General features: G+C 42.9%; 1 protein-coding gene across 18 annotated transcripts in view; it reads right to left on the reverse strand.

Moving 5' to 3' along the window:
• Nucleotides 1-15,696, reverse strand: part of MACF1 (microtubule actin crosslinking factor 1) — a 337,029-nt gene that overhangs the window by 147,428 nt on the left and 173,905 nt on the right. For all 18 annotated transcript variants that reach the window (XM_070368375.1, XM_070368374.1, XM_070368377.1 and 15 more), the window contains 15 exons: nucleotides 11,924-12,090; nucleotides 11,023-11,135; nucleotides 10,817-10,923; nucleotides 10,277-10,396; nucleotides 10,043-10,138; nucleotides 9,274-9,401; nucleotides 9,090-9,183; nucleotides 8,741-8,895; nucleotides 7,772-8,048; nucleotides 5,558-5,686; nucleotides 4,803-4,880; nucleotides 4,068-4,229; nucleotides 2,769-2,873; nucleotides 2,064-2,159; nucleotides 733-858 (listed from right to left, as the gene is read on the reverse strand). In XM_070368375.1, the coding sequence (XP_070224476.1) occupies nucleotides 733-858; nucleotides 2,064-2,159; nucleotides 2,769-2,873; nucleotides 4,068-4,229; nucleotides 4,803-4,880; nucleotides 5,558-5,686; nucleotides 7,772-8,048; nucleotides 8,741-8,895; nucleotides 9,090-9,183; nucleotides 9,274-9,401; nucleotides 10,043-10,138; nucleotides 10,277-10,396; nucleotides 10,817-10,923; nucleotides 11,023-11,135; nucleotides 11,924-12,090 (1,953 nt within the window). The remainder of the gene's footprint in view (nucleotides 1-732; nucleotides 859-2,063; nucleotides 2,160-2,768; nucleotides 2,874-4,067; nucleotides 4,230-4,802; nucleotides 4,881-5,557; nucleotides 5,687-7,771; nucleotides 8,049-8,740; nucleotides 8,896-9,089; nucleotides 9,184-9,273; nucleotides 9,402-10,042; nucleotides 10,139-10,276; nucleotides 10,397-10,816; nucleotides 10,924-11,022; nucleotides 11,136-11,923; nucleotides 12,091-15,696) is intronic.

Consider the following 15,696-nt stretch of genomic DNA (forward strand, 5'->3'; position numbering starts at 1 on the left):
CAGTTCACAAATTCTTTGCTCAGGTGAAACCACTGAGCCTAAATTCATTCATAGCTTTACAGTACCTGAAAGCATTTTTTTTCAATCAATTAATATTCAAAAATTCCCCAGTATCACCCACGCAAAAAAAAAAAAAAAAGAAGAAAATGACACTGTTTGGGGTTATAATGGTTCTCTTACTTATAACTTGTTACTGAAATGTTAGACTCCCCTTGGCTTCTCACAAAGGAAAAGTAATTTCCATATTAAATATATATTTCCATCTTAATTTGAGATGTAGTTTGAGCCCCATCTTCTCAACTATATAATATATGCAGGAAAAAATTGGCTTAGGTCTAGTTCATTGGTATTTTAATTCTCTTTGCACGAGACAGTGAAAAAGAATTTGGTGTCAGCTAATCCCATCAACCCTATTTTTCATGCTCTACACCCCATCTTTGGCTCCAACTAGTGCATTAAAACAGGAACAACGCAAAGAAACAGTGATAACCACCATGTGGCTCAGGGGCACATGGCCAGGCCCTTACTTCAAAAGCATACCCCAAGGACTCCTATTAGCACCTTCTTTAAGAAAAGAGAAAGAGAACCACATTGACTAAACTCCAATCGAATGTGAGCAAAACTTTACAGTGATGACCCGCAGCCCTGGCGCTTTCAAGGATATGAACAGCAGCAGCTGACAGGGTTTACTCTGCTTCCCAGAAGCAGTCATCCCACTGATGCAACACCCACCATGGAGTCCTGCAGCAGGTCCTCCAGGCGGGATAAGCTGGTGCTGTGGTCGCAGGAATACTTCCGTTTGATGGAATCTTGGAGGTTCCTCAAGAATGACTCCAGGTCTCGAGCATCACTGAAGAACTGCGGGGATAAGAGGGAAGGGTACCTGGTGCTCAGTGCATCATGATACCAAGATGGAGAAAGAACAACCCCACTGTGCCGGCTGATTAGACAGTCCTGGATCACAAAGGCCACGCCAGGGAAACAGCAGGGCTGGCTGCCACAAAGCCCACTGAACGCAATACAAGAGTTAGTCTGCTTCACCCTTCAGAAACCACTGCTCCTTCTCTTGTGTGCTGGCTAGTGACAGCACTTGACTGTAAGGTCTATTTCATGAAAAGCCTAGAGGTTGAGGGATCACGTGTTTCAATTTACTGATATGATTACAAAATGATCAGGAAGCTTATTTAATTAGAAGCAAATCCAAACAGAGATAATGGCTTATTTCCTCCTTCCACCCTCACCAGAAAACAAGCAGTATGTTCTTGATGTGATGATAGATTGATGAAGAAAAAAAAAAAATGGTTCTGATATTTTACAGCCCCTTCCATCAGGAGGTGGATCTATTTTCATCCCCCAGCAAAGCCCTCCCCAAGCTGGGCTTGCTTTAGCCAATGGCACATTAATACATGTCACAGCAGAAAAAAGACCTTGTGCACCGGGACACACTTTCTCTGGCTGCTTGTGGAACATAGCTACTCTTTCCCACACCAGTGGACTTTTTGTTTCCCTGCTACCCTCCACCTCTGAAGTCATTTTATTAACTGGCATGTGCCACTTGAGCCTCCAGGAAAATCAAAAACAGGCAGAAAAAAATTTTACAAAGGATCCAGTAGGACAGCTTACTGGATGCTAGAGACTTGCATACTGACTTGCCACCCCAGTCTACTGTCTGACATGGGAGTGACACAATCCAGGACCAACCGGCCCCCAGCCTGCCTGCCGACTGCCTGCAGCCATGCGTCACCCAGGCAAGACGAGAAAACAATCTTCAGCTGAGCCTAGCCCAAACCACCAACCCAGAGTCTCATGGGGCCGTGGTTTGTACAGTAAAGGTTCACCAACACAGACGTGTTTTTAACCTCGTCCATCCCGTGGCATGCTTGCAGGCACACGCCAGCACAGGCAATCACACTTACAGCCTCTTGCCTGAATGAAAAAAGGTATCCCCTCTGATGAAAACAGAGCCATCCTTTCTGATGCTTGTGCGCGCATGTGCGCACGCGCGCACACACACACACACACACACACACACACACACACACACACACACACAGCCCAGGTACCTGAAAATAAGCAGTATTCTCTTTCAGGTGCTGCTCGACACACAAGCACAGCTGCTTCATCCACTGCAACTGGGACTGGACAGCGGCGCTGTAAGCCTGCAACGACCAGGTGCACGGACAGAAGGGCAGGGGTTTAACAGACCTGCCACATGTGTGCCATGCACTCGTCCATCTATACTTCCGCTAGTGCCAGAGGCCCACAGAGGATACATGAGATACTTGGCTGGCATGAGCTCAAAGCTCCCCACAAAAGAGAGGCCTGTCTTTTATCCAACATGGTTTTGTTAAAAGATGTTACACAGAAAAGGCCTCTTCTACACTCAGTTGCAACTAAATGATGGGGGCAGCAAAACCCAGGCCTAAGTCAATCCCTCTGCTGCCTCCACTGCCTCTTCCCTGGCCACAGGCACCACACCCAAGAGGCAGGATATGTCTAGACAGTTCTGTGAAAAAATACGGTTCAGGTCAGTTTGCCCATGAAGTCAGGAGTTGACATCGCCTCTGGTGTTTCTCAGTGTCCTTGTTAGGCTATTATCACAACTCTCTACGGTCTTTAGGGGGCTGGGGTGTAAAGGGAGAGGACCTAAGCTGCATGATCCTTGATGCTTCCTCCAGGCCCCTCAGCAGAGCTAAGTCTTTCATGTGAACACTTGTATAATTACAACCTCTGTGCACTTGACCCTCACACCCTCAAGTCATACGCACCTCCACAGTCTGCTTGGCGGGGTGGTTCTCAAGGGACAGTAGCTCGGCTGTATCTTGTAGAGACCGAAACACGTCCTGTTTCTCCTCTAGTTCCATTGTCAGCTCCTGAAAATTGAATTCAGCTTTATTCAATAGGTGCTATTAGGAAGGAGTAGAAATAAAGAAAGGGCTGTGTTCCCTACCCTACTTTACAGGAGCCTGCAACCCAGGGTTAGTGCCAAAATGAGATGCATGAACGGTATGTGCTAGAGGATTTCAGAGAAGAGCAAAAATGCTGGAATCACTGGAGAATGACTCACAACAGATACGGGACCTGAGCCAGATGTGAGTAAGCAGGGGAACACAGGAGAGGCTGAAGGCAAGATAGGAGGGAACGAGGCTGGAGGGGAGGTTTCTCGTCCGCGCCCACTGACACAGCGCCTGACCCACACAGCTGACTGGCGGGCTCTAGGTCCTGTTAACACTTAGGCCCCAGTTTAGAGGCCAGCTCTCCTGTGCTGCTGGAGGGAACGAGGCTGGAGGGGAGGGTTCGCGTCCGCGCCCACTGACACAGCGCCTGACCCACACAGCTGACTGGCTCTAGGTCCTGCTAACACTTAGGCCGCAGTTTAGAGGCTCTTCTGTGCCACTGGGTACTGATCCCTGCTATCAGATTTGACCTCTTCTCCCCGATGCTCTCTGAGCACTTTCCTTATGTCTCTATCACAGCCTAAGTTTCCTTCTTATCGATTATTTACTGTATTACAGTATCGTTTCTCCTTTACTTGAGAAGAATCGTACTTCAGAGAATTCAGAATGTATAAGAAGCCAAGAATACACCTCAGTTAAACAATATTAAGCCTTGTACTATATTTGCTTGCTAAATGTTACTTAGCCTTTTACACAACCCTTTGAAGTGTCACTATTATCCCATTTTACAGAGGTCCAGGGAGAGTAAATGGCCTACCAAGGTCACAGAGCTAACAAGCAGAGGAATAAGAATTTCACTTAAGGTCTATCTCATTCCAAAGTCTATAACCTTGACCACAAAGTTAAATTGCTTCTAAAATGATTCAATTTGCAGACTGCTGCTCCTGTCACCCTAGACACTGCCTTTCTAACTACATTCCAAATAAATTCATTCTAGAGCTTGATTTCCCCTCTCTCCATATACACTTTCTCACAGGAACAGATATATTAAGCAGGGTCCCCATTCTATCTAGCAAAATGCAAATCCCGAAACCCAGGCTCTCAGACCAGCCCCTCTGGCTCCTTCCGCTGCTGTTCCCAAATATGACGGGTCTGTTGTGCTAGACTCACAGAGAAGTAATTTTTCTTGGCCGAGATATTGGGATTGTTGTCACTCCAGTCATATGCTAGTTCCTCCTCCTCCTTCTCATTCAACCAGATCAACTCAGCTGTAGCTCTCGAGACAAATTTATGCAGGCTCTGAAGGTGTCTCATCCGGAAGCTAGAAGTCTCCTAGACAAAGGAAGGATTACAAGGTTACATGTCAGCCTTTCATCTATAGAATACAGCACATTTGACATCAAAGCAAAGAATAGCTGAGGAAATGAATTTAGCTTTGCTTTTTAAATCTCTGGGTGTTTCTCCTCAGTTTTAAATTTAGTACTAGTCTGGTACAGGACTCCCGTGTCAATCCTGGCTGGAAGTGAGAACATGCCAGGCCTGTGTGGGGCTTCGTGGATAAAGAATGATCCTGGGCCGGTCCTACTCTGCACAATCTTGAATACAAGAATGAAGACCAAACAGAAGAGGGGTCTCTGTCCTACCAATCTCAAACTTTGAGTTTTGATGGTCACTGCTTTGGTGAAGCATAATAACTATGATAAGCTCTACTTCAAACTTTCTGGGGCGCTGGTTTCTAACCCAGGAAGAAAACTGAGAAAAATGTGATGATGCATATGAACAACTGCACAGGAAACAATATAACCTAATAAATAGAAAACCAAAATGGGCCCAAACCAAGAGCCTTCTGAATTAGGGAACCACATGCTCCATGAACAGAACAAAACAGAGTTAGTCAAAACTCACCTTCAATTTACAATACTGTGTCTCCAGCTTTCCAAGAGTTTCAACATAACTGGTATGGAAATTTTGGGACATTTTTCCCTGATAAGAAAAGAATGAGATAAAAATATATTAGAGAAAAAGTAAACTATATCTATGGTATAATTTCAACTATGTAAATATTACGTCTGCACACAGAGATTAGTCACTCTGAGAGTCAGCAGTTGGACGGGGCATCCCTGGCTGAGACTGACGGCTCGGAGCAGCGCTGGTGTGGACGGCCTAGCAGAGGAAGACGCCGCACAGACCTCACGGTCTTCTGCTGCCAGCGATTCTGGGAGGTTTCTAAGCGAAACTATGCCTGCTGACTCCTCAAACTAGTTAGATGCTTTGTGGAAGAGGGGACTTGAAATTTAAAATGGGAGAACACAAAAGAGTGAGGGAGAGGAGAGGCTGAGGAAACAGTTTTGCTTACCAGTTCTCTACTGCAGGTAGATGGGCAGTGGAAAGAGCATACATTTTTGGATCCAAGGGCCTGAGTTTGGAAACTGCATTCGCTACTTACTAATTTTGACCTTAGCTTTCAGTATCACTACTCTTTTTGATAAAAAGGGGTTTGTAAAAAACACCTTTCCCACAAAGTTATTTCAAAAAAGCAAGAGATACTTCATGTGCAAAAGGGACTTGTGGTCAAGTTTCAGGTACGGGACAGCTACACTGTATACTGCTCCATCGCACAGCCACCCCGCTGCCCGTAACGGATTCCGAATGCCTCCCACCTCATACAGCCTGGCCTCTTTGACACTTGAGCCCAGTTCTTCCACACTGGCATGGATGTGCTGCTGTGCTTCCAGCTGCAGCTCCACACTAGGCAGGTCACTGCCCCACTCTGCCCGCTCCAGTTTCATCTGGGAAAAAAGAAATTAGGAATATCATTTATTGCTAAGTTGGCAGAAAATGAAAACTGTCAGCATCAGTTTGGATGATGTGGCTGTGGAGAGGGGACTGGCAAAAAGGACATCTAAACCATCTCCATCTTGGCCTCTTACAGGCAAGTACGTTATGACGTACCCTCAAGGAGCTGGAGGATAAACCCCATCCCTAGAAGCAGCAATGGCAGCCCTTTGCTGCTGCATGACGGGAATACATCCCTGAATTTACCAACAAGAAAGGTGTCCCCATAGGCTGAAAGGCTTAACTTTACAGTTTAGGCATTTCCCTTTACGGAGTCTCTTCATTTCACAATCAGAATGGAGATAAGAAATAAATATCCATAAATACTAAGCTCCATTCATGTCATCAACTATTGGCTAATGGAAGGTAATTGTAAAAGAGCTTGTCTTTGAGTTTATTTTTTGGTACAGGGGGAATCTGTCATCAGAAGATGGGAAGAATTTCATAGAAAACAAAAGGGTTAGAGGTAAGAGGACAGTGTCGAACTTGAACTGTTACCCTAGAATACATGTGAATACTGCCCCTTAGAACTGTGTCTTGCTTACACTTCAGAGCTGATACAAAAACAACAGTGAGGCAGCAGCTTCTCTGCAATGAGGGAATTTGAGAAGAGATAACTGGGGTTTATAGACTTGGCAACTTCTCCCACCAGCTCCCACGGAGAGCACAGTCAGCTGAAGGGAAGAGCTCCATGAAGGGCTTCAAATTAGAAAAGCCTATGCATTTAAGCCTTCCCTGGTGGCTCAGACAGTAAAGCATCTGCCTACAATGTAGGAGACCCAGGTTCAATCCCTGGGTCAGGAAAATGCCCTGGAGAAGGAAATGGCAACCCACTCCAGTATTCTTGCCTGGAAAATCCCATGGACAGAGGAGCCTGGTAGGCTACAGTCCGTGGGTCGCAAAGAGTCAGACACGACTGAGTGACTTCACTTTCACTTTCATGCATTTAAGATGGGATTTTGATGATTTGAACTTATCTTATTCTTTCAAAATTTAATAGAGAAGGGGGCTTGGGAGCTAGGCAGCAACGATAATTAAGGGAATCTATACAAGGGACCCTGCTTATTTAATTTATATGCAGAGTACATCATGAGAAACGCTGGACTGGAAAAAGCACAAGCTGGAATCAAGATTGCCGGGAGAAATATCAATAACCTCAGATATGCAGATGACACCACCCTTATGGCACAAAGTGAAGAGGAACCAAAAAGCCTCTTGATGAAAGTGAAAGAGGAGAGTGAAAAAGTTGGCTTAAAGCTCAACATTCAGAAAACGAAGATCATGGCATCTGGTCCCATCACTTCATGGGAAATAGATGGGGAAACAGCGGAAATAGTGTCAGACTTTATTTTTTGGGGCTTCAAAATCACTGCAGATGGTGACTGCAGCCATGAAATTAAAAGACGCTTGCTTACTCCTTGTAAGAAAAGTTATGACCAACCTAGATAGCATATTCAAAAGCAGAGATGTTACTTTGCCAACAAAGGTCTATCTAGTCAAGGCTATGGTTTTTCCAGTGCTCATGTATGGATGTGAGAGTTGGACTGTGAAGAAAGCTAAGCGCTGAAGAATTAATGCTTTTGAACTGTGGTGTTGGAGAAGACTCTTGAGAGTCCCTTGGACTGCAAGGAGATCCAACCAGTCCATTCTAAAGGAGATCGATCCTGGGTGTTCTTTGGAAGGAATGATGCTAAAGCTGAAACTCCAGTACTTTGGCCACCTCATGCGAAGAGCTGACTCATTGGAAAAGACTCTGATGCTGGGAGGGATTGGGGGCAGGAGGAGAAGGGGACGACAGAGGATGAGATGGCTGGATGGCATCACGGACTCGATGGACGTGAGTCTGAGTGAACTCCGGGAGTTGGTGATGGACAGGGAGGCCTGGCGTGCTGCGATTCATGGGGTAGCAAAGAGTCAGACACGACTGAGCGACTGAACTGAACTGATACAAGGGACACAGAGCAACCCGACCCTCTTAGATAATTGCTGAGTTCAAGGAACCTCAGTGTGCTGCATAAGTATTTGGAATGTACACCCACCTGCATTTCTTCTACCCAAGACAGTAGTTCATACACAAATCGAAGATTTCCTTCATCTTCAGAGGAGGAGATAGACACAAGTTCGACCCGAGTCATAGGCTTTCGGAACCAGGAGGTAGAAGAAGAATGGGTTACTTTGGTCAAGGGTTCTGCTTTCAGATGAGTAGTGGTTAAAGTAGAGGGTGGAACCAATTCAAGGGAAGTGAAGTGGCCCTTCCGGTACAAGTTCGTGCACTCTAGACGCAACGTGACCAGCTCATCCTGCAGACGCATGACCCTGAGATGGAAGAAGAGAAAGAAGACATTAAATTTATAATGTGCTTTTTGAGATAAAAATTTCCCTATACATTTGACAAGGATGAGGTAAAAATATAGATGAGATCATCTTAGGGAAACTGTTTTTAAAAAGAAAAAGTGTTCTGTGAATGCAAGGTGGTGTTATGTACATCTTCGTGGTTCAGAGTCATCTTTGAGGCCAGTGCCAAGTTACAGTGTTACCTGGAGGGAAGCAAATCAAAACCAGTGTTTACAACTCCTGGATGATACAACAGAATAAACCATGAACTAAGGGGTCAAAAGATGTAGCTGTTAGTCTCAGGTGTGTCCATAGATCCTCATCCCCTCCATATGCGTTGGGTTTCTCCTCTATGAAAATTTACATTGAATCGCTCCAGTAGTTCTAAAGCAGATGTGGTACCACAGTGCTGCAGGTCCCTCTGAAATATGTGGGGATATTATAAGACGCCATACACAAACATTAGGGAATCCTTCAGGTACTTAGTGGGCAGGGCCTCAAATAAAGGAAACCTGCTTCTACCATGAGAATTTTCCTGCCTCAAATACCTGTAGCATCCCTACTGAGACACTGATCTCTAACGTCCAGGCTGTAAGATTCAGTGCCCGACTCTTAATATAATATCTGAGAACCAGTAGTGATCAGGCCCTCTGTTTGAGTCCCATGTTGCTCACCTAAAAGCCAGCTCTTCTAGCTGGTAGTAGTTCTCATCTCGTAGGATTTGGAGATCCACCTGCAGCTGTCTGATGAGACCTTCACACTCCTGAATGTACATGATGACATCTGACTCACACTGCACTGGCTGCCCTGACTCCAGGTGAGCAGCATCCTGAGAGAGAAAGGGAGAGTGAGAGGGGGATAGCTCCCTCTGCTCTCACCCACTTGGACCCAGGGAGCCAAGGGGTCCACTGCAATTCCAAGACAAATGAAGCTGGATCCCTCAACTGTTGACGTTAACCATTACAGCACAGGATGAGGAGTAGAAAACATGTGACATGAACATGTGAGATGAAACAGACTTACAGCCTGCAGTGTATTTTTAGCTAGTGTCAGTTTTTCTTCACAGTTCAAAGCACCATTCTGGATTTTGTTTGCAATCTGTAGCAGCAATTCCAGCCTAAAATAATAAGGTGAAAACCAGAGTCAAGGGCAGAGCTCAAAGCGGCCCAGTAAGTGATGCCAGATCCCCTCCAGACTCTGGACCCACCTCTCTACAGCTGGCCGAAGTGATTTCTCTCGCTCCAGCATCTCAATGATGAGTTTTCCCCACTCTTCTTCCACATCATTAGGGTGATAACCTTGAGGCAGTTTAATTCGGCCAAATTCAATCCATACCTAAAAAAAAAAAAACAGAGATACTCTTTTAGTCCAAAAACACAGCCATGCCCTCAGGCCCCAGTTTTAATTTATGCCTCGTCCATCACTTCCTGCTTCTTTGCCCAGCCATTCAGCAATTTTCCCCACTGTCTAATAAGAGATGACAAGTGAATATTTTAGCAGTACTTCACCTTCAGGTGAGAACAAAAAAATCACCTCTAAAACAGGGACCACTTGCTTGAAATCCTTCCATTTCTTACACATTTTCCATAAATCCTCCTGTCCTCTCTAACCCCACTGTGGAAATGCCCGTCTCCGCAACTTCAAATTCTCTAGGAATCAAAATGTGAAGGGAAACCTCTTTTCTTTCTTTCTATCTGAGAGAAAGAATTAGTCTTCCCCTGAGAAATAGGAAAACATCCATAAAACTCCAGATTTCTGAATGAATGTGTGCCACTTTCCAATAGGCCCTTTGAAGAACAGTGACGGCAGATACTTCCTCTTCACTGTAAACTCTCAGGAGCAGCCTGAGAGTGACCCTTGATTTGTCACCCTGAGAATATTGCTATTAACAAAGGTTTGGAAGAAGATGCAGGGAACAAGGTAACAAACGGCCTGCCAGCAAACCCCCGGTCTCAGCAAAGGATAAACTTCCTTACCTCTAATAATTTATATAGTTCCTCGATTCTTCCTTTTTCTCTCTCCTTGGCCAGAATTTCTGTTTCTTTGAAGTGTATGTATTGATTATAAAGTGCCTACAAAATTAATATTTGGTGAATGAACACAAACATCCCAGTTTTCATACCATCTCACCCAGAAGCCAGCAGCAACAAGCTCTGAGACTTACTCCCCAGGGTGAATTTATGAAAAATGATTTAAGTCCATAACTTTACCTTTAGTTCAACAGGGTTCTGGGGAAAGGATTTATCTGACATCAGTATTGTGTGCTGTTTGATCCAGGGAATGAGGGAGTCCACTCGGCTTTGGTATTCTTGCCACCTGGCGTCCACTTCCTATTGCCAAAAGGGAGACACCACACACGCCCTGATTAGCAGTGTGCAAGCCAAGCTCAGGAGAAAGTATCTCAGGCCACCCCCAACCACGTAAAGCCCTTTCCTTTAATTACTGACACAGACACAGCCGCTCAGTTTAACACTCAGAGTCCCAGTTTCAAAGCTCCTCAAGGACTCTCAAGATGGGATTCAATTTCCTGACACCTAGAATAGTCTATGCTGGACGCTACAAAATTAGCGCTCTCTACATTCATTCCCATGGACCAAGGACAACAGTCATGTATAAAGACGATATGGATTCAGTCTGCTCTGTACAAAAGTGCTATGCACACACTGAGTGCTGTAGAAACACAGTCTAATCAACACACTCCACCCAAAGCAATCACAGCCAGAAGGTATTTTGGGAAAATGTTCTTTTACCGTAGCACTGATCCCTTCTCCACCCTCGGGGACTTTAGGGAAGGCATCATAAATTGAAGACACATAAGTGATTACAGACTTCTCATCTGGAGATGGCACATCCACATCTGACAGACAAAGGGCGAGAAATCTGTTAGAGCAACGGAACCCACTGGGGAAGAAATAATGAATGTATGTCAAACACCGGAATTCCAGTCAGCTCTCACCTTCTGCATCCAGTAACCGGGTGACCCCTAGTCTTTCCGCTACTTCGAATGCCTGTTCCAGATTCTCTCGGTTGCTCTGGATCTGTACCCTCTCCATATCTACCAGATCAGGTCTGCAAAAGTCCACCGAGACATATGAAATGCCCCTAGCTACAAGCACATGGGAATTCATACAAAGAAACCCTCTTAAAAGTACTCAAAGCTGAAAAATACTGGATGAGTTAGAGAGAAAGCAAGAGGTTTAGAGGAGCACTAGTCACCTTGTTAATCACATTCCAGGAACCCAGGGCTCCCTAATTCTAAACTTATACGATAGTAGGTTTGCTGGATTTCAAGGGAAAGGTATCAATTTTCCCAATGCATGGTTATGACCACTAGGAGTACAATAATATTGATTTTTGTCATTCAAAATTCCTATTTTCCTCACCCACTCCAAGCAAATTCCCACTTCTTAGTTATAACAATAACTAATTGTTATTTCCTCCAAGTGAATCACGCTGACCCTGGAGGCCGGCATGGCCCACTCCTCATCCATGACTCTGCTCCAACATCCTCATCAGAGAGGCCACCGCTGACCACCCTGCCCAAAACACCACAACCCCCATCACTGTCTTCCCTCCACTGCCCTCACCCCTGTAAGACAGCACACACTTCTGTGTTTATTGCCTATTTTCCCCATTGAAAAGTAAGCTCTATGAGGGGAAGAATTTAGCTGCTTTCTTCACTTCTATATGAGCCCAGTGCTTAGAAGAGCAGGAGTTCAGTACATATTCCTTTTTTAAATAAAAAAAATGAATCAGAGCCTGGATTGTCAGCTGAGAGGAAATGTGGCATTATAGCTAATTACAAGAAAGAGATGAGAAGCAGCCTCTCCAGGCCCCCAAGGCGCCGCTGTATTTACCTGTATCGGTGAATAAGCGCATTGAACATCTTCCCATCACTCCAGCAGGAGGAAAAGTTGGTGCATTTGATTCCTGTGTAACCAGCTGTCACCTTCTGGGTCCACAGGAGCAGTTTCTCCTTAGCTGACATGTCCCCTGATTCTCCACTAATGTAGATGTCAGAGATCTGTCAAAAGATAGGACATGAAATAATTTAAGATAAATAAGATGGAGCCTTTTAACCTTCTCTTCATACATGATGACTCTTAGAAGGAGATCCAAGGCTGGTATCACTTCAGATGAAAACTCCCAACATATACTCATTCTGTCTGGTAGTCAAAGAAATGCAAATTAAAGCTATGAGAGGTAATTTTTTTCACCTGTCAAATTAGGAGAGTTTTTATTTTTTAATGATACTGGTCAGCATTGGAGAGAATATCTAAAATTGGGTATTCTCGTGATATTGCCACTAGTGGGAGTATAAAGGGCATAAGTTGCCTCTGGAGGGCAGTTTTTAAATAAGTCTTAAAATAGACATATATTTGATAGAAAGTTATCAGAGAAATGTGCAAAAAAATTTATACACAAATGTTTATCAAGACCAAAAGAAAACAAAGAAAAACAAACAACTGGGACTACATCAAACTAAAAGACAGCAAGGGGGACAGCCAAGGGGACCATCAGCAAAATGAAGAGGCAACCTATAGGATGGAAGAAAGCATTCATAAATCCTATACCTGATGAAAGATTAACCTCTAAAACATGGACCCACAGAATTCCATAGCAAAGAACCAAACAACCCAATTTAAAACTGCACAGAAGATCCGACGGGACATTTCTCTAAGGAAAACATACAAAAGGTGCATGAAAAGGTAGTCAACACCACTGCTCACTAGGGAAACGCAAAGTAACACCACAGTGAGCTCTCACCCCACACCTACTAGAAGGGCGGTCATCAGAAACAAGGAAACAAGCGTTCAAACAAGGTAACAAGTGTGGGTGAAAATGTGCTGCAAAGGGAATCCTGTGCACTCATGGTGGGAATATAAATTGGTACAATCATTCTGGAAAACAGTATAGTGGTTCAAAACAGAACTGCCCTATGATCCAGCAATCTTACTTCTGGGTATAAATCCAGTGAAAGTCAAAGTCACTCAGTCATGTCTGACTCTTTGCGACCCCATGGACTATACAGTCCATGGAATTCTCCAGGCCAGAATATTTGGAGTGAGTAGCCTTTCCCTTCTCCAGGGGATCTTCCCAACACAGGGATTGAACCCAGGTCTCCCTCATTGCAGGCAGATTCTTTACCATCTGAGCCATCAGGGAAGCCCAAGAATACTGGAGTGGGTAGCCTATCCCTTCTCCAGTGGATCTTCCCAAACCAGGAATCGAACCAGGGTCTCCTGCATTGCAGGCAAATTCTTTAAAAACTGAGCTATCAGGGAAGTCAGGGATACATCCAAGGGAAATGAAAACAGGATACTGAAGAGGTTATCAGCACTCCCATGTTCACTGCAACATTATTCACAATAGCCAAGACAGAGGAACAACCTAAGTGTTCCTCGACAGACAGATGGATAAAGATGTGTTATATACAATAAAATACTATTCAGGTATGAAAAAGGAAACCTGCCATTTGTGACAACATGGAGAAACGTGAAGGTATTATGTTAAGCAAAATAAGCCAAAGACAAATATTCCATGATGTCACTTTAAATGTGGAATCTAAAAAAAATATATCAAAGCCATAGAAACAGAAAGTATAGCACAGTGGTTGCCTGTGGGGTGGGAGAAATAGGAAGAGGATAGAAAAAGGGTACAAACCTTTAGCTGTAAGCTGAATTTAAGGCCTGAGGATCTAATGTGAAACACAGGTGTCTACAGGGGAAAATACTGTATTGTATAACTGAAATTTGAAAAGTGAATAGAACTTACATGTTCTCACACACATACACACACACACACACACACACACACACAAATGTGAGGTGATGGATGTCAGTTAACTAGATGGTGGGAAGCCTTTCTTAGTATACACATACAGGCACATAAGCACACGCTGCAGGTTTGGTTCCAGGCCACAGCAACAGAGGAGATAGCAATCACAATAAAGTGAGTCACACGCATTTTTGGTTCCAGGTATACATAAAAGTTGTGTTTATACTATATTACATGCGCAATAGCATATGTCTTAAAAAACAATTAAATTGTTTTTTACACCTTAATTAAAAAAATACTTTATTGCTAAAAAACGCTATGATCTGAGCTTTCAGCAAATTGTAATCTTTTTGCTTATGAAGGGTTTGAAATATAAGAATCAACAAAATCTGGAACAGAGACACGAGGTAAGCAAATGTTATTGGAAAAATGATACCAGCAGTCTTGCTCAATGCATGGCCACCACAAACCTTCAGTTTGTAAAAAAAAAAAAACAACAAAAAACAGTATCTGTAAAGCACAACATTTGTCTGAATATCAAATCACCATGATGTACACTGTAAATATGTCACAGTTTTGTCGATTATACTTCAATAAGGCTGGAATTTTTTCAAATGCTTATCAAAATATGATAAATATTTTACAGCAAAATGTTACAAAGAGCTCAAACTCTAATGAGGAATTGATCGGTCACAAATTACAACACATACACAAGGCAGAATTCTTTATAGCACTTAAAAAGGTATGCTTTAGTTTAAAAAAAAAAGTAGTAATTGACGAGGAAAAAGTAAATTAATGAGATGAAGTAAAATAAAAAATGTGTTGTCAAATAAACTGGTGGCCTTTGCTAAGTCTTCCTCCAGAGTAAAAAGACTCAGATATTTTTACTATATAAAGTTTGCTGATTTTATTACCAATACAAAAATCCTACTTATGGGGAAAAAAGGGATGCTTTCGAAAATGTTAGTGACAGGAAAATAAACCACCATGTTTTGTAAAAAGAAAAAGAAGGGTGCTTCCCTGTTGGTCTAGTGGTTAAGACACTGAGCTCCCAATGCAGGGGGCACAGGTTTGATCCCTGGTCAGGGAACCAAGATCCTGCATGCCACATGGTGCGACCAATAAACTAAAGAAAAAAAATTTTAAGACTAAAAAACAAAAAAGAAAAATACAAACAAAATAATAAAATACAAACAAAATAATAAATAATAATAGTGATTTTACATTAAAAATATATAGTTAAGTCATATATATAAATATGTTAATATATATTAAAATATATAGTTTATAACTATAATATATAGTTATAAAATAATACAAATAAAATAATAATACATTAAAAATATATAGTTAAGTAACAGTCATATATCGCATAATATGATAGATACATGCATGTATATGTATATACACCAAATTAGTAATCATAGTTCTATCTAAGTGATAGCATTATAGATGATTTTTATATTTCCCAAGTTTTCTACATTATGTATATTTTTATATTTAGGAGAAAAGTTATTTTAAGAAACCTCCAAAATCTAGCACAGGACCTACTTTAGAGATGGCAGTCTTGAGAGAGGAGAAAAGTACATGCCTTTGATTCCACAAAGGCCTAGGTCTGAATCTCAATTTCACCAACTGTAAATTGGACCTCGGTTTATGACATCTATAAAGTGGGAATCACACCTATTACCTTTTTAGGATTATACAGTGATGTACCTAGCCCAAACAAACGGCTAAATTCAACAAATAAGTGTTCCCTCTCTCTTCCTTGAATAAATGGGGGTCTTCCTTCAGTTATTGCTGGCCTAACTCCCACAGCACTGATAATCTATATTATCACTTAAATGTTATC

Source organism: Bos mutus, chromosome 3 (genome assembly GCF_027580195.1).
Source record: "Bos mutus isolate GX-2022 chromosome 3, NWIPB_WYAK_1.1, whole genome shotgun sequence".
Lineage (NCBI taxonomy): Eukaryota > Metazoa > Chordata > Mammalia > Artiodactyla > Bovidae > Bos > Bos mutus.